We start from the raw sequence: 24,385 nt of genomic DNA on the forward strand, positions 1-24,385 counted from the left end.
ATAAATGCCTCTGGTTAGATGTATCTTTCATTGTCTGTATATTTTGTTTATTATTTATCTTATGCTTATTTGTCTATGACATTTTACAAATCGCAACGAACACATTAAAAATTCCATTGAACATGATCCGAGTTGCCTCGTCTTTCGGTTTGCTGCTCATCTTGTAGTCCAATTATTACTTCATCGTCCAGCGAAGAATTGTGTTGCAAATCGGTGCGACATTTCTTGATGTGATCCGAGATGCTCGAGTGTCGACATTGCTTGAAGAAGGCGTGTGTCATCAGCTTTTTGGCACTCCAACGATTCTCAGCATTTCGATTTAGGCAGATCTCCGCAAACTGATGGAAATCTTCGGATAGAACACGTTGACTGTACACCTCAAACGATCGTCGTCTTGTTGAATTTTCAAATGGCATTTTTCCCTGATCATCCAGGAGCATGGTATAAGTGGATCTATCTAGCAATGAAGGCACATTTCCTCGTATCTTTTCCGTATACATTAGTGTGGGCTGTGTCTCAATGTATGGTTGAATTCCGTTGGCCAACTCACATGCCGTAATTCCCACGGAGTAAATGTCACACTTCTCGGTGAATCCATGGATATTTTGATCAAGGACTTCGGGTGCCGCCCAGTTTAAGTTTTTCATCTGAGAGACACCGTGCAGCACGTTCTTTTTCTTTCCATGCTTTATGAAACTGCGACTTTCGTGAAAATTCGATAATACTGCTCTCTGGCTGTCCAGCAGAATGTGATGCGCTCTTACCGCACCATGAACAAAGTCATTGGAGTGAATATACATAAGAGCCGAGAGCACGTCCTTAAAGATCAGGGCAATCAATGTTTCTGGCAAACCGTTGATGAAAATGCTATCGAGTAAAATTTGGCACGTTCCGAAACACATATAGGGATACAGGACATACACATCCATGTCCGATATAAAACTGTGCAGAATTTTATTGATATTTGGGTGATTGAACTGACGACAACATAAAATTTCGGCAAAGAGTTTCTTCAATGCTTCATCGTTTTCCTCTTCGAGCGTAAACTTTTTAATAACAATAACACGATTGTTGATCGTATGATTGGCTTTGTAAACTGAACTGAATTTTCCATTTTTAAATAGCTTTGTGAACTGATAATCGGACAAACTACTGCTAAACATTTTCTTATTTGTATTTTTGTTAAAAATTCGTTTGCTAGCTCCAACGAACAGCTGTTACTGCAAAACATCTGATGCCAGTGTGACCACGACTTGACCTTCTGGTATAAATATACCAAATGGGTTTAAGTGGAGCAATGAATGGGATTATTTTTAGAAGAACGAGTATTCGGTTGTTAATTAACTAAGTTTTCAATTAATGTTGAAACCACAATTAAAGTGAAACAGCAAAAAATTACCCTTGCACAATATTATTTTGATATCATTTAATATACAAACGGAACAGCTGTTTTTTGCTCATCAGCTGTTGCTGCAACGGCTAAACGGTGGCTTGCGACTGCTTACGGTTCAAGAAGAAGCACTGCAAAAATTTCGGCACAGCATTATTTGCTGTTTAATAACAATTTAAATGCGTGACTAGCGGCGCACACAGTTCAAATGGCCACGCTACAGGACACATTTCGCGCCCACTGGCTGATATCGGTGTTTGGCCTGATTCTATTCGCAGCGGGCGGCAGTGTTCTCTACTGGAATGAGGGACGTGCGGTGCACACAATGCTCGCCTTGGATGAAGCCTACGCCGATGTCTATTCGATGCAGTTCACCGAGGAGGAACAGGATCAAAACTTCGAGAATCGCATAGTACATCTGTCCGGCCCTATTATATGCGGTGAACCGCTCACCGAACCCGACTACAACATACAGCTGATGGCTGTGAAGCTGAAGCGTCGCGTTCAAATGTATCAATGGGTCGAGGAAAGGGTTGAGCACAATTTTGGCGAAAGTGTTGGGGCCGGCAGCAGTCTGGAATCGGATTCGACCACCTATTACTACACTAGAGAGTGGCGCGACAAGATTGTCGACTCGCGCAACTTTAACAATCGCCACGGACACACGAATCCCACACGTTTTCCCATCGAAAGCGCCGTCCAGGTTGCGGATGCCGTCTACATTGGCAAATACGAGCTGGGCGCCCAGGTCAAGCACAAATTCAATAGCTTTAATGAGCTGACTTCGGACATTCGTCCGGATGACAGCAGCATCAAACTTCATCTGGGCTTATATTATCATACAAATGATGTGTTTAATCCCGAGATTGGAGATCTGCGCATATTGTTCACTTATGCCGGCATGGAGGGTGAAATGTACAGCATAGTAGGTCGACTGCAGGGCAACAAGGTGGAGCCATATCTGACCACTCGCGGTGTTCCAGTTCTGCTCGTTTATCCGGGTGAAATTAGCGCGCTGGAAGTGTTTCGCTTGGAGTATCGGGCACAGGTGCTGCACACTTGGTGGTGGCGCTTCATTGGCTGGGTGCTCATCTTCTTCGGCGTGACGTGCAACTCGAAGCTGCTGCGCGTAATTCGTAAGTTCATAATGATCAAACCAACTTTTAAAATACGTTTTGGAGTTGCAACTGATTTTTTCGCTAAGCACTGGTTAGAATCCTTACTCTGTTGATTTTTCACGAAGATATGCACTTCCTTCTCACACAAATTTTAAACAATTAAACATTTCGTTTTTATAATAATATTCTATATTATCTTTAGTCTTAATACTTAATATTAACATTTACACCTTCATTTTGCAGTGCTTCGTGTTCCTTTGTTGATTGCCCTGGCGCCGGATTCACATTTCCCCGTCACTGGAAACTTCATCATTGCCTTCTCGCTGGCCTTGACCATCGCTGCCGTCGCCTGGATATTGCATCGTCCCGTGATTGGCGCCTGCCTCTTTCTCGCTGGCGCCTCGCCGTACGTTTGGCTGACGCGTAATCTCGTCGATTACAATCGCATCGATTGAGAGTACAGCTGTGAATCTCAGATACCAAAGAGTCACTGGAGCCACTGCTTTAGCTATTTACAATTTGTGACGTCAATAAAAACTGGATAACACTTATTAATACTATATAACTAATTCTAAAACTCTCGAATGCCCGCATTCGGCGTCTCGTTGAGTGCGCTGCTTGCTGCTGTCGCTCCTCCACCTCCTCCCCCTGCTCCTCCAGCGCTGGGTTTAGGCGTCGACTCCGACGACGTATGCACACTGGGACTCTGTGACTTGTCCTGCTCCTCGTGACAAGCGGGCGGCTCCTCGAAGCGCACATATGGCTCGAAACTGTTGTTGATCTGCACCGAGCCGCGATGTAGATTATTCGACTCGGCTTCGAACAAAATCTCATTAATGAATCGCTCTGCCAGAAGTCGTTGCTCGCGTGGCAACCGCTTCAGCTTATGTGTCCAGGTGCGCGCTATGGATTCCTCCTCGGGATATGTGCCCGCCAAGTACTCACAAGCTATGTTCAGCAACTCATCCGTGTTGTGAGTGCTCACGGTGCTGGAGGAGGCGTTGTTGCAAGGCGGCGTTTGTCGGGCTCGCTTGGCGGCCGCGTAGTCACCTTGTGTGGCATGCGTCGCCTGCTGCGGCTGCTGCTGTTGTTGCTGGTGGTGCATGACAGGCACCGCTGGCGGTGGCAGCGGATCCACCTTCTGCACATGGCCAAATGATTTGTGAAACATTTCGCTGATGTTAGGCGTCTGTCGATATGGATAATGCAAAGCAGCTGATACACTTCCTCCGCTCGAGTGCTGCTCCATGAAGGCGGCCGTTGAGCTGGAGTTCTCGCTGAACGAAAAGCTAGGTTCGTTCTTGAACGTGGGATTCACGGCCAAAAACTTTTCGGTGTTGCGCAGAAAGTCGAGCTCCTGAAATGTCCAGCAACGTGGTGTGTGCAAGTTGCCCGAGCGCATGGCGCTCTCTACCACCTTGAGCTCCTTGCGATAGTTGGTCCGCAGCGTGTTGATCTTCTTCTTCACATCCTCCACAGTCGCATCGCGCTTCAGATAATGATAGATGGGCACCAGACGCTGATAGGCCTCGGCGCGTTTCTCCCGATTCGTGTAATCGCGCAGTGAAGTGTCCCAAAGCACGGGCATGTCGCGATACGTTTGGATAAAGGCACGCAGATAATGACGATTCTCCTCGGCTCCGGACATGATCTTAATGCTGTGCGTCGATTGCGGTGGCGGTGGCGGCGGTTGATGGAGCATTTTTTCAAATGCAACTTTCAAAAAATTAGCCACCGAAAATGTTGCCTCTTGCTTTGCTTGCACTTGGCTGAAAAAATGACAAATTTATGTATGGACCTATTGACGAAATGTCAGTGGGCTGTTGTTGTTGTTGTAGTTGTGTTGGTGGTGGGTTGTTTGACAGATTGCTGGGCATATTGCTGCATTGACGTAACTGCGCTTGTGTGTGTGACGTCACAGCAACAAGTGTTGCTCGCTTTAATTTTCCCGCTGCTCATGTGTGAACACTGTTTTAACATCGATTGCAGATTTATCGATGTCAATTATTTTTGCAGACATATTTCGAAAACGCTCACATATTTAACATATACATGGATTATAAGCACATTAGCGTATGGACTATTTTCATTGGTGGTAGGTTGCTTGCTTTCGGATTGTAGGGTAACACTGTTTAGTATCAATGCCGAGACCTTATCGATATAAATTTTCGTCGGTGTCAATACCGTTTAACAGTGCCATTGTGAGTTGTATGCTAAAAATTAGTATTTTAACAGAGCAGTTTTGAGTGTGAAGAGGCATCAGCTTTAACATTTATGTAAAATAAAGCGAGACGAACAGCCGTGCGACCGGACGTGTTTGGCCGTTGATTTTGATTTTTTTAATTCCGACGCGCTGCTGCGCCAGCAACTTAAACTCACGTACTAGGCGCGGTGTAATTAATTTGTAAAATAATTTTACAATAGACATTGGTGCAATTAATCGTGTGCATTCGAAAGTAATTCGTAGTCGAGTACTGAGAATTGAAGAAAAGTGCTAAAATAAAAGCGACGCCGACTTGCATTCAATGGAGTTCGTCGATTAATGTGTCTGTGTTTGTGACTGGCTTGTATTTGTTGAGTGTGTGTGTAAACGCTGAGCAATTTTGCGCGCCGCTTTTTAATTGACCAAACGCATTTGTTCAATTTAATTGTTTGAAAAACAACGATGGATCTGTCGCAGAAATGAGTAAAACATAGTAAACAAACCACTATTGAAACTAAAACAAAGAAACGTTTAGCAGAACAGTTGCAAAAAGGCCTATTACAGTGACTGTGTGCGTTTAAGTGCGTGTGTGTGTGTGGCGTCTTCTGCCAAATTTAATGCAATTCAAACGAAATGGAAACCATAGAGGAACAATCAAAAACAGGTGAGTTAGAGGAGAACAAAGACGAAAGCAGCAGCAGCTGTTTGGATATCTTTTTGTAGTTTTTTTTTATTATATTTGTTGAATTTTCAATGTCGCCGCCAGAGAAGCATAAAAAATGTCACTAACAGCAGATAAATATTATGTGTAGTACTTATTTCTGGTTGTTGCTGTTGTAGCAGAGACTAAAAAAAGCTAGCGCCAACGCGTCAGAGAATTTTAAGCTGCTTTCTTATTTTTTTAATTTATTTCGCTTTCAACTGATGTATCGTCGGCCACGCATAAAAATGTGTGCTAAATATTTTGCACCCCTCTTGACCAGCTACCCTCTACCCTCAGATTCCCCTATTCTACCGGCACTGTACCCGAGAACAACAACAAAATAAACTCGCTTGCAGCCCTAGGCCAGCTTGCCTGTCTTAGGTAGCGAAGGAAACAAATTTGGTTGCGCACACTCTCTCTCTATCTCTGTCTGGCGTTTGTTATTGATACATTTGCCTAGAGATTTACCTATTGCGCTTGCACGTCCTGCTTTTCCCTTCTTCCTTCTTTCCGGGTCGCTGATTAACAGAGGACAACAACATGCCATTGCATTCGGCTGTTGTTTCAATGTTAATGACATGCCGCACATGCATATGCGCGAATGAGTGTGTGTGTCTGTGTGTAGAGAGATGTACGCCGACGCGAAGGTCTCAGGTCAGCGTGAGTGAATGAGGGAGACAGAGACGGCGTCAAGGCTTGACAAACGTAAACGTAAATTTCGTGTGATTTTTTTTTTTACAAGATTCCACTTTGATGAGTCTGTTTGACAAAAGTTTGACGACGAATCTGCGTGAGTGTGCGTGTGAGGCAGCAAATGCTATTCAATTAGTTTTTCGCCTTGTCTTTGGCATGCGGCCAGTGAGTGTAAAGAAGAAGCTTAAGTAGAGAAGAGCAGAGCAACAGTAGAGCGCACACAGTAAAAGGAAATTCCCAAACGCAAATTGCTTGCCGTTATTTCCCTGTTCCAAGTCCCACCTTCAGTCACATGCCCTTTCCTTGTCCTTTGCCCGTTCCCATGCCCAGTGGCCACCTGTGTGAGTTTGTTTCGCACTTTGCCCTTAACTTCTGCACATGTATTGGTGTGCGTGTGTGAGAGTGAGAGTTCTTCTCCTTGCTTTCGTGCCTCCTCAACAAGGGGCAACACCTGTGGCTTTCGCCTGACTGCGTTTTCATGCAGAAATTCGTCTGGGTCTCAGTTGCAATTTTGTGTTTGATCCATAAACGTCGACTGTTCACCATGCTACACTTGCCACAAGCTGGTGCTTCTGCTCAGCTTGGTTCTGTCTACAAGAAGAACCTTAATTTGGTCACGGTTCGTCGCGATGCCTGGTCATATTTCACTTACTCGGAGCAGGATGAGCTCAACAAACAGCGGAACCTTAAGCAGGCTGCACTCTGTCAAGTGTATGAGGATTTCACAGGTATTTATTTCGAAAATCTCAGGATCACATGGATTTTCTCAGGCATGGACACCATCTTTGTTAGTTCCTCGAAGATATTTACATACATACATATATTTATTCTTTCTACGCTTGGGAAATTACAATATCAATGCAGTCGGTGCATTTAAATTTGTAGAAAGCCAGACGAACATAGAGAAACTCTTAATTGAAGCAAATAAATTCTTTATTTCCGATAGCAAATTGCATGCAAGATAAATAAATATTGCAGGCCAGACACACACATAGAATATATAAAGTCTACACGCAGCACGTTGAAAACTGAAATTAATGGAATCTAGTGAATAGAAATAAAGGGAAATATTCCGTAGGCAATCAAGTGATTTATTACCCACCCACAATACAAAAAGAATTAAATGTAATTGCAATTGTTGTACCTTAAAATTTTTGTTATGTAACATTAAACAATTTTGTTTATGATGAAATCATAAGTGTTATTTTAAAATCAATATACATATACCTAATTTATTATCCCACCCCTTGGGACATTTGTACCGCTTGTTAATGTAATTTTATGCCTCGTACTTGTTTAAAATATTTTCGAAATGTTTTTCCATTTCTTTGGAATGAAATGAAATATATCCAATTTTCCAAGATTTTCGAGTTGGCTGCACAAATAAATCCATATAGTATATCAAGTGATTCAATTCGGAATTGGTCTTTAAAGCGGTAACAGTCACAGACAGCTTATAATATTATATAAATGGAGTGTTAGCCACCTTTAATGTAAATAGTAAACTGTGACTGTTGTTTTCTCAGTTGTCAAGTGTACGAACTGCTTTGGTATCATTATGGCAATTATTGTTGCTGCTGCTGAGTGTTGTTTCCACTGTCATTTCTCAAAACTTGACTCACAACAACCATAATAATAATAATGTTAGAGAGAGAGTGCATTAACAGTGCATGTCATGCGATGCACATTCCTCAGACCCATTTTAATACCTTTATAAACACTATAAATATTTGGAATAGCTGCAGAAAATTCCATTGCCTTTGCCGTGTTTATGAACCGAGATTATTCTAAAACATTCCATGCGTCATATGGCGACGACAAAGGCATCAGCAGCAGTGAGTGCATCTGCTGCTCATCATCAGCATCATCATCATCATCCCCATTCTCCTGGGGGAGTCTGGACTTTGCTCAATTTGCCCCGACGACAACGATGGCGATGGCGACTGCGTCTCGTTTCGTTTCGCTTTGAATCGAGGCGGCGAAGATACAAAAGCGCAATTGGCATCAGTTACAGCCGCCAAGTTCTGGATAAAATTAATATGCATGGAGCAGGGGGCGGAGCGGAGCTTGGTGCTGCTTGTGCTGTGGAAAAATTGAATGCACTTGAACATTTCTGTGGAGCTCTCGTGTGGGTGGCGACGCAGTGCAGCAGCAGCATCGTTGCATTTTCTTGTTTGCATTTTTTGGTTTTTGGCTTGTCAAAATCTAAGAAGCCTGGCATTGATGTGAAGGTCACAGGGGGCGGGCTGCAGCTAGCAAAGCGATGTAGTATGTTATGCCAAGCAACAACAACAACAATAATAATAATAACAACAATCATCACTTGGCGATCACAATTAAAACTGATGTCAACAGCTCACAAAATGCTGTTAAATGATCGACGAACGGAGCGCTGTCTTTCTCTATATCTATCTCTATCTCTGTCTCTTCATCTATCTTTCTCTGTTTACCTCTATCTCTGTCTGTGTTGCTGCCCTTCAGCGAGAGCTCTTTCGAGTTCCTGCTCTTAGTTCTGCTCATCGTTCGGTTCGTTCGTTTGTTTTGTTTTCGCTGCCCTCTGCTTAAGATCTGCTTTACTCTGCTCTCCGCTCTCCTCTTGTCAATGCCATCGGCAGCGCCTCACTTTGCAATTTGCAATTTGCATAAACAAACAAAAGCGATGGCCATAAATCATAGCGCCAAACTTTTAATATGACGTTCTCTACGCTCGCCCAAAAGTGTACTTAAATTTATTGGGTTTGTTTATCTGTTTATCCACTCAATAGGGCGGCGAGGGGTTGAAGGCTAAAATAGCCAAAAACAATCGACTGCACAATTCTCGATCTCAAATTAGTCAAATGCGATGCTAATGAAAAATTTGTAGCGCATGAGAAAGTCTTTCGAGTCGTATCGCGATGATTCTCACTGCACTTAAGTACTATAATCTATAGTTATAAATATAGAAAGTATTATGTGTATATATAGATCCTAATGCCTTTGTCATTCGTTTGCGTTTGCGATTTTCTCTTTTTTGCAGAGATGTCCATCATGTCGAAGCTGCCCACACGCATCTGTCTGGTGGGCGAGGCTGGTCGAGATGCTGGCACGGTGCAGGCGGCCGAGAGTTTCGGCATGCCCGTCATCCAATCGCAAACTGGTCTGGACATCATCAACGACACGGAATGGCGCACCTTCTATGTGCTGCAGGATTTCGAGGATGAGATCTTTGATGCCATACACAAGCAAAAGGAATGGTAAGTACAGCTCTTTGTTTTGGTAGTAGTTGGAAGGCTGTAATTTTTATTGATTTGTAAATGTTCAACTTACACGGTAGTAGCTAAGAGGCCCTTGGTGTACTATTTGCTTCGAATAACAGACTGAATGCTTAACTGTTCTATTAAACGTTCGGTCTAAGCGGTAGTAGCTGAAGGGCTGATATTTCTATACAACTCAGAGGCTTAAAGTTTAATATTTCTGATAACTAACTGACTTCTTGACACATTTATCAACCAACAGCAGAAACGGTAGTAGCTAGAAGGCTGCACAGCTGTCTTGTCATGGGTGTAATATTCATCTTGAATAACAATAAAAGTAGTAACTAGAAGGTTGTTATTTTTATACAACACAGATAACGTTACTCGATGCGTATTATATGTCTCGATTGACGGACTGATGGACATCCTTACTCATTTATCAACGTAAAACTCAATCGGTAGTAGCTAGATGGTTCTTATTTTTACACTGTATGCAATTTGTCATTAATTACTTACTGACTGTTCGACTTTTTCGCTTATTTATCTATGTACAGCATAAGCGATAGTAGCTAGAAGGTTGCTATTTTTAAGTTTAATATTTTTGACTGTCTGACTAATTTATCAAAGTACAGCACAAGCGGTAGTAGCTAGAAGGCTGTAATTTATACACAACTTAGTGTTGTCCTGGGTGTAATATTTGCCCTGAATGACAGACTCCATGCTTAATTATTTGACTGATTTATCAACCTCACAGCAATACACGTTAGTGGCTAAGAGGTTGCTATTTTTGTACAACACAACTGTTGTTCCCTTAAGTTTAATATTTTTTGTGTGACTGGCTGCCTGACTCATTTGTCAACGTACAGCACAAACGGTAGCAGCTAGAAGGCTGCAATTTTCACAGACGCCAGAAGGTCTTGATCTACTTTAAATATGTGACGGCTTTTAACCTAATTCTCATTGCAAGCTGGCCAAATCTAAGGTCAAAGTTGATATGAAAATGCGGGTGAAGCTGCAGGAACACAAAAAAAAAAGAGAAAAAACGTTGCTAGTAGATCTAAAAATATCGCTGCCTTAGCACAATAATGTCACCAAATTGGACACGACACAACAGACGCCACAAAATGCCACGAGTGGAGCTGTAGTCGCAGCCAAATTTGAAATTGAGACACGCATGTGTTGCCCCATCATCTACTTCTCTTCATACAACAACAACAACAATCCCTCCGCCTCCCTTTTGCCATTTAGCTGGCTGACTTTTGCGGGAGATTGACAGCAGCAAACCGCTGACATTTCCCCGCAGTCTCCTCGTTTTTTTTTTGCACATTTGCTACAAATTGTTGTCAAATTTGGAACTTGCGGCATTATTCGCCACGCTTGATTAATTTACCCGCTGCGCAGTAATAGCAGCATTCAAATAAAACATCAATAACAACGATAACAACAAAGAACAACATCAATATCAACAGCAGCAGAAACTCTTGCGACTTGTGCCTCATTAGTAGTGATTAACAATAATTTTTATTTTATTTATTTACCAACTCATATTCAAGGTCAACAAATGCGTTTGTTGTGCCTGCAGTCCAAATGGGAGAGGGATGGATGAGAAGTGAGCGGGAGTTCTTTTCCCTGTTTTCGCTATGCTTTTGCTTTCATGTTAAACATCGTTCCTACTTTTCGCACACAACATGTAAAAATCGTCAGAAGAGCACCGCAAGCGGAAGCCACCAAAGCACCTTCAGACACCACCTCCCTTCCCTTTGCCCCTCGGTATCATACACCACCCACAACGTTATTATTTATTTGCCAAAATTTCATTCATGTTTCGAATGTTTGTATTTTCATCTTTTTTGGTTTTCTCATTTCTGTTATTGTTATTGTTTTGTGCACATAAAATTGTTTTTAGTTAGCAGTAAATACAGAAATACGTACACCCCGATTCCGAACGGGGAGCATATATAAATATAAGTGGTGGATATTTTTTATGGCATTCTGCTCAAAATACATTTATCATATGTTTTAAAAATAATCCCTAATTAGTTAAAAATTATTTCTTAGATACAGTGGCGTGCAAGTGTGAGTACATGTTTGCAACTACTGACTTTGGGTTCGCATAAAAAAGTTATTAGTAAAGTAAATGAGTCCAAATTTTTTGTGTTTATTCTTTGAATATTTATTAACAAAATCTTATACAAAATATACCAAAAAAATCGAATTGGTTTATTTCCGAAATAAAAAACAAAAAAAACTCGCATGTACTCAGTTATGCTCATTTTGAACACTTTTCAACAAACATTTTTTTTTTAATACTTGGTCCAAAAAACCGATATTTGTAATTGTGATATTTATTCATTCTGGTATATTTTCTACCAAATTTGGTAATATTTATTTTAGAATAGCTCTCCATTCGTGCTGGACTCGTTGTTGCATCTCGCGTTAGCTTGCTGGTACTGATTCGTAGCGTCCCAATCATTTTCTCATTATCGACCACAAATTTTCGATCGGATTTGGATCAGGACTCTGTCCTGGCCACTCCTTTACCTTAAAATGTTGTTTTGCGATCCATACTTTGAAGATTTTGGACGAGTGTTTTGGAACTCCGTCTTGTTGAAATGTGATATCTCTCACCTTATATGCACATTTGTCAGCCAAATCGCAAATATGGGTTTGCAAAATATCTAGAAAGTCTTCCTTTTGCATAGTATCATCTATTTTCACAATTGGTCCAACGCTCCACCAAGTGGAACAGCTCCCAGTCAATGACATTTCCTCCTCAGTGTTTCGCAGTTCCTTGTACGTGGCCTATCTGCAACGACTCTTCTGGCTTCTTCCATAAAACTTGGGAATTGGACGACTGGAAAATAGTTATATGGTCTTATGAAACGAAATTCAATCGATTCCAGTCGGATTGTAAACAATATTGTTTGAAGAAGCCTGAGGAGTCGCTGCAGATAGGCCAGGTACAAGGAACTGCGAAACACTGATGAGGAAATGTCATGACCTGGAGCTGTTCTACTTGGTGGAGCGTTGGACCAATTGTGAAAATAGATGATACTATGCAAAAGGAAGACTTTCTAGATATTTTGCAAACCCATATTTGCGATTTTGTTGACAAATGTGCATATAAGGAGAGAGACATCACATTTCAACAAGATGGAGATCCAAAACACACGTCCAAAATCTTCAAGGAATGGATCGCAAAATACCATTTTAAGTTAAAGGAGTGGCCAGCACAGAGTCCTGATCTCAATCCGATCGAAAATTTTTTGGTCGATAATGAAAAATCGATTGGAACTCTACGAATCAGTACCAGCAAGCTAGCGCGAGATGCAGCGCCGAGTCCAGCAAGAATGGAGAGCTATTCTAAAATAAATAATACCAAATTTGGTAGAAAATATACCAGAATGAATAAATATCACAATTACAAATATCGATCTTTGGACCAAGTATTAAAAAAAAAACGTTTGTTGAAAAGTGTTCAAAATGAGCATAACTGAGTACATGCGAGTTTTTTTGGTTTTTATTTCGTAAATAAACCAATTCGATTTTTTTGGTATATTTTGTATAAGATTTTGTTAATAAATATTCAAAGAATAAACACAAAAAATTTGGACTCATTTACTTTACTAATAACTTTTTTATGCGAACCCAAAGTCAGTAGTTGCAAACATGTACTCACACTTGCACGCCACTGTATTTCTGTAGCAACGAAAGTTCCAATACACATTATCCAAATTCTTTAGTAATTCTAGTATCAAAATTGTTCAGCAAAAATTCAACTTATCTTTAACTTCATACATCTTGTAAATGTGCCTATATTTATACCCGCTACCCATAGGGTAGAAGGGTATTATAACTTTGTGCCGGCAGGAAATCTATGTAACAGGTAGAAGGAGGCATCGCCGACCCTATAAAGTATATATATCCTTGATCAGCGTCATCAGCCGAGACGATATAGCCATGTCCGTCTGTCCGTCCGTATGAACACCTAGATCTCAGAGACTACGAGAGATAGAGCTATAATTTTTTTTCGACAGCATTTGTTATGTTTGCACGCAGATCAAGTTTGTTTCAAATTTTTGCCTCGCCCACTTCCGCCTCCGCAAATCAAAAAAAAATCGAATAACAAGTGTAATTTTAAAGCTAGAGCTACGATATATACAATAATTTCTGTAGTAGTTATGATTTCTGAAAATTTGGTTGCGATCAGATAAAAATTGTGGAAGTTATTAAAGAAATACTTTTGTATGGGCAATAACGCCTACTTACTTGGGGTCTTAGTTGCTTTGGCCGACAATCTTGCACATTGTGCCGTTTATGGTATATTTTGAATGGTGTACTATATCGATATACCAAACATACCATTTGGTATATTTTTAGTTTTTTTTTTTTTTAGTATTTTCGGTATATATTGCCTTTATTAAAAATGGGTAGCAGGTTTCTCACAGTCGAGCACACTCGACTGTAACTTTCTTACTTGTTTATGCTAAATATGATATGTAATATGGCCACTTTTACAATTGTTTAATTTTATACTTTAGTTTTAAATACGTTCAATGAACTTATATTTTTGCATCTCACCACATCGAATATACAGATAAAGAGATCAAGTGTGACCATATAACAAAGTAAAGGATATTTCAAAGTTAATACGGTCACTTTTGTTATGCTAATTATGATATGTAAAATGGGCACACTTACAACAATATTTTACATAATATGCCATTTATCTCTCAGCTCAGAATTATTGCTTTCACAAAATTATGACACAATTCGAATGGGGAATTTTGATTCATAAATTCCACAGTTTAAAAATAAAATAATTCCCCAGTTTCTGCTCGAACTTCTGGCTTTCATTGCCCTCAATATCGAATCTCTGCCGATGATAACCTTTGCCTTGCAACACGCGCTGCAAGTTGCGAAAATAAATACAATACAATTCTGAAGAAATTGCGTTAACTTCCTGTGAAGAATGAAGTGAAACAAATTGGATCAGGCTATTGAGAAAATTCCCTGAACACTTTGCAAGAATTGCACCAGAGACAGACACAACGCGGCGTATACTTGACGACCACTTAAACTCATTCCAATAATGCCACAAAGATCTCGTTAATTGCTATTCGGCAACATGGCTATATACGTATCTTTATATATATATATATAGAGATTTACATATATATAGCTGACGATGACGATCTGAATCATAGCAACTCACGATTGCATTGCCTATTTTGGGGCGCTTTCATTCATCGACCATCCAAGGCTTTGACATTAAAAACACAATGCTGGGAAAAAATTCAAATGAAAATTAAAATTACAAATAGATGACAATTTCTCATAAAGAAAAAACTTTTGCGTAGTTCGAACGAAATCGAAATGAATCGTACGCCTTTGATAAATACTCGAGGTGGGATGCTGTTTATGATGGGTGGGTGATGTTGCAGTAATCGTTTGGCGCCAAGATTCTTTCTATTCTCTATAAAAAATGTCGTCTGTTTTTGGGGGAACACGACGCGTAGAAGAAAGTGTGAAAATCGTCGCCAACGATTCCGAAATTCTTGAACATTTCAACTGGGAAAGTATTCGAACAAATCGCAGAAAAATAAATATATGTATATATATGTATATAAAAAAGTATATGCATACATTTTTATTGTAGCTTATATACTATGAAGTTTGTGGCAGTGCGTGTATTTATTTATGTATATGCATGTTTATAATTTATATGCTTCAGCATGGCTAATTAATTGTGGGGGGTGATGACAGAGAGGAGGGTAAAGGGGGTCAGAAGATTGCTGTCATTGACTGTTCTATAGTTTTGACCCTCGCAAAGTTCGATTGGTTTTTTCTGTGTTGTCTCGTGTTGGGGGGCAAAAGATCAGCGCACTTTACAAGCAGCCCAAAACGCGGAGGTCGTCGTCGAGAAATCATCATCATCATCATTATGAACTCTGCTGCGCATTTTTGTGCTTTGACTAAGCATTGACTGGGTTTTCCTGTTTCCAAAGAAATTCCTATAAAATGATATGCTTTCGCTTTGAATTGAAATATTTGCAATTTATGCACCTGTCGCGCTTTTTGTTTACCATTTTTTCCTTTTTGTCATTGTGGATTCTTCTCTCTAACGTTGCCTAAATGTTTGCACAGCTTACAGAGAACACTTGACTCATAGACAATGTGTGAGTGAGTGTGAGTGTGTGTGTTAATGTGTGTGTGTGGGAGTGTGTATACTATATATGACATTTGGCACTTGAGTGTGAGTGCCACAAATATATATTCGTATGGCATTTTTCCATTTCCACAATTTTTCATTCCATTGCGTTCAGTTCAGGCATTTGGCTGGCTTTTCGCTGTTCGCATTTTTCGGCAATTTTCCCCCGTGGTCAACAGTTGTGTGTTTGCTCAAGAGTTTTCCACGTGAACTACAAGGGATTCTTTCTACTTTTTACGGAAATAAAAGTCAACGTTTTGTGTTTAAATATATTTGTTTGTTGTGCTCTGCACATGGAAATTTTTCAACTTTGGTAAGGTCAAATGTGCAACGTGATGTGTGTGTGGGAAAATGCGAGTTGCATCGCTTTCCATTGTGTGTGAAAAGTGTCGCCCCTAAAATGAAAAGTCAGTTCTTATCGTGTTATTTAAATGCCGGTTAACTGAGAGGAATTCATTGTGTAGAATAAAATGAATAAAACTGTAATTCGTAATTCATAATTGATTATTATTATTGTGGCAATATTTCGCATGTCAATCGTCGTGCTATTTTAATAATCCACTTTTCATTTGTATGCCAAAAAAAGTGTTTCCTGGAATTCCCATATTTATATCTGACTTTTGATTATTATTGTTGCTCATTGCTCATTGTTACTCAACCAACTCGCGTATCCTAGCCGCAAATAACGAACCGAACGAACGAACGCATGAATGAATGAATATGCTTGAATGATGATGAATTCAAAACGATGTACATAAATTAATTGGCAATATTGTTGGATTTGTGGTTCATTTAAAAATAATCATAAATACAAGTGCAGAGGCAGAGGCAGATGAAGGAGCGAAGAGGAGCAATCGGCATCCGCCCACTTCCGTTCGCTCGCTTGGCTCGGCTCGATTGATTTGTTTACAAAAACTTCCGGTTCGTGGCCAGTTGTGGACGCTCCCATCATCAGCTGGCAGCGCTTGTGCATCTGCCTCTCGCTCTCTATCTCTCTCTCACTCTCTGTGTCTCTTAGTCATAAACAAAAGGCCCTTAAACGAATGTGATCTCTGGGAGGCAAAGTTCGTCTTGTTGATTGTTGTTTACATTGCCTCAAGCAATTTGCCACCTGGTGTCGCGTGTGTATATTTCTTCTCACATCTTGTTGCTTGCCACTCGACATGCTTGATCTCGTCTGATTGTTGACTTGCAGTCACTCGTGGATGGCCTGATCGCACGGTTGTGCACACGACGATTGCCTCAACTATTTGGAAGCGCTTCAAACCGATTTATTGTGTATCGAGCAATTGAGATATGGCTGCAGCATCATCGCAATGGTCAACGCCAAGGTCAATTGGGGAGGGCATTAAAAACAAGATACAGAAAGTTACATGATACAGATTATAGTCTCGTCTCGTCTCGTCTATAACCTTGCATAACTCAAAATGTGTGCCACAAACATAAATATTTAATGGGCTTTTCTCTACAATTCTCTCTCTTTACAGCATTTTGGGTCCACCCGCTTTGAAGTATGCCGCCGAGATGAAGCAAACTCTGGGCCAGAACACGAGGCCCATTTACAACTATGCAATGCGCGGCGTCGTCACTTGCTTCACCGGCATACGCAAAAAGGATGAGCTGGTAAGTGGATGCGAGATCTGCTTCTTTTATTGAACGGGAAAGCTAACAAAACTCTTCTTCATTGCAGACAAAGCTGGTGAATCTCATTCACTCCATGGGCGGCTGCATCAAGAAGGATCTGAACACAAAGACCACGCATCTGATATGCAATCACAGTGGCGGCGAAAAGTATCAGTAAGTGTGCAAGACTAGAAATATAAGAGCTTTCAATTTCATTTTATTGATTTTAAGTGAGACTTATTTCGAATTACTTCGTCATCGACTGGAGTTCGACTAGACTTTCCTTAATTTAATAGATCATTGATTTTTAAAATATTGTATTTTCTTCAAATATTATTTGATTAGCAACACTTAAACTTTATTTACTTCAACCCAAGTATTGACTGTAATAGACCCTTTCATTTGGTTTTATTTTTTTTACTCCAACATAACCATAAAGAGTACATAAACTGCATTTTCTTTAGATATTAATTGACTCACATCATTTTAAGCTTAAATTAAATTGAATTATTACTTTATTGGCATCACTTAAACATTATTTACTTCAACCAAGTATTAACTCTAATAGACCCTTTAATTTTTTTGATGTTTTATTCCAACGTAAAAATTAAAAATTGTTCCATTTAATTGAAATGTATCATTTAAATTTATTATCAGTACTTTTTTCGCTGATCTCTAAACATCTTTATTATGTTAAGAGATAAAAGCTCGAATACGCTACTTTTTCTGTTTAACATCTTAGACCCGTTCATATTTGGTAATAATAAATATTTTAACGGATTTAGACATGATAAGGAGTCTCCTTTTTGTTAACTTCCTCTTATTATTATTTATGTTGTTAAAAAGTGAATAGTTGAAGGGATTTTAGATATTTTGTGGAATGTTTATTTTCTCCTATTAATCTAATTACTATTATTATTGTGTATATTATTAAAAAGTGAATAAATTAAGGGATTTTAAGGAGTGCTTTCTTCCCTCTTTATATTTACTTATTTTTATTATTATTTATATTGATAAAAAGTCAATACTTAAAGGGATATTAGACATGTGAAATAGTGTTTCCTTTCTCCCTTTTATTAACATCACTTTCTGCTCTCCACAGATACGCCAAGACCTTTCGGTTGACTGTGGTGCGTCCGGCTTGGGTTTATGCCGCTTGGTCAGCACGCGATTCGCAGGAGTTTGAGGCGACGCAAGACAGTTTCACGAAGACGCATCGTCTAAGGGCATTCGAGGGACAGAAGATCTGCTTCTTTGGCTTTCCCGCCGAGGAGCATCAGCACATGGTCGATGTGCTGCTGGAGAATGGCGGCGTCTGTGCTGAACTGGATGATCCCGAGTGCTCGCATGTCGTGAGTTAAACAGCCACTTATTTAGTTACCAACCAATCTTACTTACAGTAGTTGAAGTAAACACTTGCATGCTGGCATTTGGTTTCTTGTTACTTTATTTGTTTGAGTTTGTTTTATATTCTATGTGTGTCTTATGGTTCGATTCTCGTGTATATATCTTGCAGGTGATGCCCAATACGGGCGCAGTCTTTACAAGCTCTAGCACTAGCACTACTACTAGCACTGACACTACTACTACTAACCACAGCACTAACCCCAAGCCCCCCCATCCCATAAGCAACACCAGCTGTAGCAGCAACAGCAGCAGCAGCAACAACAGTCCAAAACACACACCACCCAACACCACAACTCAATACAACGACGCGGACATTGCTGATCTCTCAGCTGCCGAGCAAAAGGAGTTCCAGATGCAAACATCACCAACCACAGATAAGGAGAATCTAGAAGCGGAGGATCTCGATGATATACACTTTGATGATCGCCTCTTTGTGGAGGCAGCCGACATGCAACAACCAGAGGAGGAACTGCCGCTGCCCGACTCCGCTGACGAGGAAGATGTGCAGGCAAGCACACCCAAGAAGAGCAATCACATGCAGCATCAGCATAAGCTGCAACAACCAAGCATCACGATCACAGCTGGCACGCCCACCAGTTGCAATGGCAGTCCATCTACCGATGGCTTTCAACCAACCACTGAGAGTCTTTCGCCCATACTCAAAGCACCCGCCAAGCTGCTCGCCATCGAGACAATCAATGAATGCGACATGGAGACGGATGATTTGCTGGCCACCGAGAATGATTTGAAGCGTAAACGCGACAGCTTCGACAGCGTCTCGCTGATGTCTGTCGATTCGTTTGCTTTGCCCGCCAGCACCAAGAAACCGAAACTAATACGCACCGGCTCCATAACGCGCACCCTGAAGCGTTCCATGAGTTTTGTGGCCGATCGCACGCCCATCATCAAGACGCTGCGCACGCGTCGCAGTTCGATTGCTGGTGCGGATACTTCCATACTAGGGAGTGAGACTCTTGACGCTGCCGATGATTCAGTTTGTTCGCTAGCCAGCAGCATCAGCACAACGCTGAATGAATCCATACGCAAACCAGTCAAAGAGAAGCTGCGCAGCATTTGCGGTCGCATTACACGTAGCAGCAGTCGACGTGTCGAACGTGAAGGAACGCCAGAGTTGGGACTGTTGGACAGCGGTTTCAAGACGCCCAAGGCGCCACTGCAACGTTTTGGCGCCAGCGGAAGTGCATCAGCATCAACGAAGAAAACAGCGAAACGTCTGTTTGGTCCGCCGGTGGGTGCAACTGCTGCTGCTGTTGCTGCTGGAGGTGGTGTTGGTGCTGCTGCATTCACAACAACTAACAATCCCAATGTCATTTGCAATTCCACCACATCCAATGACACTTCATCCACAATTGCCTGCTGTGCTGCTGTCACGGCCATGGTGCCACTACAAATCACCTCATCATCATCAACATCAACGTCGCCGTCTCCATCATCGTTGATACCAGCTGTGGAAGTAATTGATGTCGATGGTGTCAAGCAGACACCCGCTGCAGATGCAGATGGAGATGAGCCAATGGTACAATTAAAATAGCCAGGATAAGGCATACACTTTAACACTTGGAATACGCTTTGAAACGACTCGCATAGGGAATTCTAATTGCAATTGAGAAATGGTTCCCCTCAACGTCTTCTCTTCATCGCTTCTCTTTCACACGCTTCTCGTACTTCGCTTCGCCACTCCACTTGCATTGAAACATTTTGTGCTCTTTATATAAACGTATTTCATTTCGCGAATCATGTTCGTCACGAATTCATCTGCTTTTTAATCAGATTTAATGATCTCACTCTTCAAATTAAATTACATGTTAATTGTTAATGGTTATGTTATGTAGCTTAAGTCATATTTTTTTTTATTCTGGGTGCGGTAAATTTGACTTCTATCCCTTTATTCTTTTCATATCCAAACACTTCCTCTCTAATGCTATGCTATATACTAAAGTATATAGCATAGCATACCATAAAGGTATCCGATCACGCGCAACAACAACAAACAAACAAAATAAGCGTACAAAAAACAGAAGCAGCACAATAAATATTGATAAACATTTATTTGCAAAAGGCGAGAGCAGCTAAAGCACACGTCGTTTTCGTCGTTCCACGTGAATAAATGTTTCAAATGCCTTCTTTAAACTCACACAAGAACAAAACGCACAAAAAAAAGTTGAAATAATTAAACAATTTAATGAACACATACATATCTAGACCTATAATTCGCGTCAGAGAGTCTTTAAAGAATTCCATTTGATTATAGACTAACAAATATTTGCACAAATGTTTCACTACACTTGAGATGGAAGGAATTTTGTTTAACAATTTGCTTGTTCACTCATTTTTTTTATTCACTTTTATTGCTCACTCCATTTCGTTATTTGCAATTATTCTTGTACATTTCGCTTGCGATTTCTTTTTATGCCGTTTCAAAGTGTGTTGCCAAAAAATTAAAAAAATAAGATATTTTGTGTGTGCATTAAAAATGTTTTGTTTGGCCTCTTTTTTTTAATGAAGAACATCATCATATATTGTGCTGCTGCTGCTGCTTCTGCTGTTGCTGCGTTGTGTGAACACTGTACAATAGATTTAATTAGTTAGACGCATGCGAGTTTGAATCAAATTTATTGGGCAACAAACAAAACATTTTTATTCCCCACATTTTTGCACTGTATAGATTGGCAACAATTTTTAATTATTTGTTTGTTCATTCCATCAGGTTGTCGATCATGACAATGCTGCCTCGAAGCCGAAGCCGGAGCCAAAGAATCACAATACGCACATTCTGAAATCGGATTGGTTCTGGTACACGATCCAAAATGGATACGCCAACGAGATGGACTTTCTATTCGGCGATGTAAGATTGACAACTCTTTCCTTTGTTGTATATTTATTGACGTATGTGTTTTTTCTGCAGTATCTGGACAGCATTACGAATACGCCCAGCACCGATCGTCGCGATTCGCTGCCCATTAGCTTCAACAAGCGGAAACGGAAGCGTTTCTCACAGCGCATTCAATTGGAGGGCACACCTTTGGGCTCGGGCAAGCGACGCTCTTCGGTGTCCGATGCTGGTCTGTTGTCCGTTTCGAATAGCTTTTTTGATTGCACCACCAGTCCTGATAAGCTGGAGAATGATAAACTGTTGCACGCTGAGCCTGAAGCAAGTGAAGCGACACCCACAAAGAAATCTATGCGCTTCAATCATTTTATGGACTTTTTCACCACAGAGTCGAATTATGTGGGCATTCTAGATACCATATTAAACGTGAGTAGCTCAGAGAAATTCCAACACAATCAGTTCTAATCTCATTCTATTTCACAGCTCTTTAAAAACAAATTGGAAGAACTCGCGGAGACGAATGATCCACTGCTGAATAAATCAGAGATCAAATCCATCTTTGGCAACTTTCTGCCCATACACGAGGTGCATCAGAGCATGCTGGAGCATTTGCGTAAACTGCACGCCAATTGGCGAGAGGATTGCCTGATTGGCGATATTATCATCCAGCATCGCGATGAACTTATCAAAGCCTATCCACCCTATGTGAACTTCTATGAGCAGATGAAGGAACAGCTGCTTTACTGTGATCGGGAATACCCGCGTTTCCACGCCTTCCTCAAGATCAATCAAACTAAGCCCGAATGCGGACGACAGAGTCTCCAGGATCTAATGATACGACCCGTGCAGCGCTTGCCTAGCATCAGTCTGCTGCTCAAAGATATACTGAAGCACACGGGCAACGCAAATGTGGATCATGCAAGCCTCGAGGAGGCGCTGAAGGCCATCAAGCAGGTGACGCTGCACATCAATGAGGACAAACGACGCACAGAGTCACGCATGGCCATCTTCGATATATTCAACGATATCGATGGTTGTCCTGCGCATTTGGTCAGCTCGAATCGCAGCTTCATCTCCAAGTGTGAGGTCAACGAGCTGTCCGATTCACTCAGCGGTCGCGGCGATAGTTTGCTGCTCTATTTGTTCTCCGATTCCATTGAGCTGTGTAAGAAGCGTTCGCGTGGCTTCAACACAGCCAAATCGCCGAGCACGGCCAAGACGCATAAGCACATTAAGCTGATATCCTTGAATACGATACGCTTTGTCATTGACATCACTGACAGTCCGCGTGCATTTGGACTGCTGCAGCGTGGCGAGAAGGAGAAGCTATACACCTTTAGCATTATCGATGAGGAGACGGATAAGCTGGTCTATCTCAAAAAGCTTTGCATGCAGATTGCAGCGCACACCTGTCGCACAGATGCGGTAAGTAAACCACAAAGTGATGATTGAATTGAGTGCTAATTAAAACTCTTATCCTGCAGGACAAAATGCTGCTGAGTCGCACCTCACTGGAACTGGAAGTGGACATCAGCGATGTGAATGTCAGCACATTGAGCAAAGCATTTAAATTGGCAGCCAAAACGCGCCTGAAGGTAATTTTAATGAACAACTCCCTAGTCGAAAGTATGTTTTATTAATCTGTGTAGCTTTTCTCTAGGTGGGACGCGCCTTTTCCTTTAACAAAACACCCAATAAGCTGAAGCGTGCCGTATCCACGATGATGACATCGCCCTTTGGCAGCACCAACTCCTTGACGCCCGCCTCGCAGCTGGCACAGATGCGTCTTGCCAGCTGCACCAACATTAACGTGAGTTTGAATGACTAATTTTTGGGTATTCTGAAATCTAATTAAATCGAATTTCAATTACAGGAAGTTGCAGATGAGGATTGCTCTAGCATGCGCAGCAATTCACCATCCGCGCAGTCTGAGATGCTGGTTGTGCCACCTCTCTCTGTGCAGCCCACACGCAAAAACAAGGCCGTCGTGGGTCGAATTTAGCCATGAATGCTGTTGAGCTGAGATGCTCTCAAAAAGTGTATTCCATTTGAACTCTCTTTTGTTTTGTGTAAGCACAACAAAAAAAACTCGCTTGAAATGTGTTTCAAATTTGTGCTCAACGTAGGCTAAGCATTAACATTTAATTTTAACTGTAACTATTATTTCAAAATTGTAATCTCACATTCACGCGTCCAATCTCCCCTAGTTTATAAGCTACAAATTCGTAAGTTTCGTTTTGATCGTCAGAGCTTTCGTATTTCGCAAATGTTGAAGCGTTTGCATTCGAATTTGGCGATCTCGAATTGATTTCTGTTCTCCCCAAAGTAAAGTCAAGTCTATTATTAATTTGTAAATAGTTCTCTATTATACGCTACAACTAAAAACTACTTTTTATCGATATGTTCAATGTATAACCGCATAATGTAACTAATTGTATTAGTGACTTGAAATCTCATTCACGCACTGAAAACGTTTTTAATCGGTCATTCTCGATCGATTCGAATCGGTTCGGTTCGATTTCATGTCCTTCGTCGGCTTGTCGCCACTTTTGCACAAAAGCTGTGAATGTTTACTGAGTAAATTTTTTAAAAATTATGTAACAGTTAATGTTATACTCAATTAATATTGTTTTGAGGACGGCGTACAGCTAAGCAGTTTAATCCTAACTGAGTATGATAATCTTAAATATATGAACTATGACATAAATCTATCAAGAATGCGTTTTTTTATTTCTCCCATTATATTTTGGTTTTGGCACTCCGCAGGATAAGCGGAAAATACACAGCTCCTATAAATGTTGTATATCCCTGCGCATCCTGTCGAAGGATCTAAGGAAGCTCTTAGGAAGCGCGGAATTCAAAAAGAATTGGAAAATTTCGCGGGAAAAAACTTAAAAAATTTGCACAGAAATTGCTCAAAAACACAAAATACAGGATATCTGCTAAACCACTA

General features: G+C 40.9%; 4 protein-coding genes across 10 annotated transcripts; 2 read left to right on the top strand and 2 right to left on the bottom strand.

The window, feature by feature from the left end:
* Positions 1-14: 14 nt before the first annotated feature.
* LOC133844529 (putative serine/threonine-protein kinase STE20-like) lies at positions 15-1,239 on the bottom strand. The gene has a single exon (XM_062278579.1). It carries the CDS (start codon positions 1,161-1,163, stop codon positions 105-107), a length of 1,059 nt encoding a protein of 352 aa, XP_062134563.1. The 5' UTR covers positions 1,164-1,239; the 3' UTR covers positions 15-104.
* Positions 1,240-1,475: 236 nt separating this feature from the next.
* On the top strand, positions 1,476-3,059 carry LOC133844527 (transmembrane protein 43 homolog). Its single transcript, XM_062278577.1, has 2 exons — positions 1,476-2,526; positions 2,752-3,059. The coding sequence occupies exons 1-2, from the start codon at positions 1,599-1,601 to the stop codon at positions 2,961-2,963; spliced, it is 1,140 nt and encodes a 379-aa protein (XP_062134561.1). The 5' UTR covers positions 1,476-1,598; the 3' UTR covers positions 2,964-3,059.
* Positions 3,060-3,079: 20 nt separating this feature from the next.
* On the bottom strand, positions 3,080-4,550 carry LOC133844528 (uncharacterized). The gene has a single exon (XM_062278578.1). The coding sequence runs from the start codon at positions 4,208-4,210 to the stop codon at positions 3,080-3,082; it is 1,131 nt and encodes a 376-aa protein (XP_062134562.1). The 5' UTR covers positions 4,211-4,550.
* A 227-nt stretch (positions 4,551-4,777) lies between these two features.
* On the top strand, positions 4,778-24,150 carry LOC133844524 (protein ECT2). Of its 7 annotated transcripts, none has more exons than XM_062278556.1 (12): positions 4,778-5,375; positions 9,124-9,340; positions 17,039-17,174; positions 17,242-17,348; positions 18,277-18,526; positions 18,691-20,118; positions 21,310-21,447; positions 21,508-21,858; positions 21,916-22,857; positions 22,917-23,027; positions 23,093-23,242; positions 23,306-24,150. In XM_062278556.1, exons 1-12 carry the CDS (start codon positions 5,345-5,347, stop codon positions 23,432-23,434), a joined length of 3,990 nt encoding a protein of 1,329 aa, XP_062134540.1. In that variant the 5' UTR covers positions 4,778-5,344; the 3' UTR covers positions 23,435-24,150. The 7 variants fall into 7 exon arrangements, 6 of the variants coding, with proteins under 6 accessions (XP_062134540.1, XP_062134544.1, XP_062134539.1 ...); XR_009894611.1 differs by lacking the exon at positions 4,778-5,375 and adding an exon at positions 6,637-6,835 and having other exon boundaries at positions 23,082-23,242; positions 23,306-23,447; XM_062278555.1 differs by lacking the exon at positions 4,778-5,375 and adding an exon at positions 6,637-6,835.
* The last annotated feature ends 235 nt before the right edge of the window (positions 24,151-24,385 follow it).

This window comes from Drosophila sulfurigaster, chromosome 3, assembly GCF_023558435.1.
Source record: "Drosophila sulfurigaster albostrigata strain 15112-1811.04 chromosome 3, ASM2355843v2, whole genome shotgun sequence".
Classification (NCBI taxonomy): Eukaryota; Metazoa; Arthropoda; class Insecta; order Diptera; family Drosophilidae; genus Drosophila; species Drosophila sulfurigaster.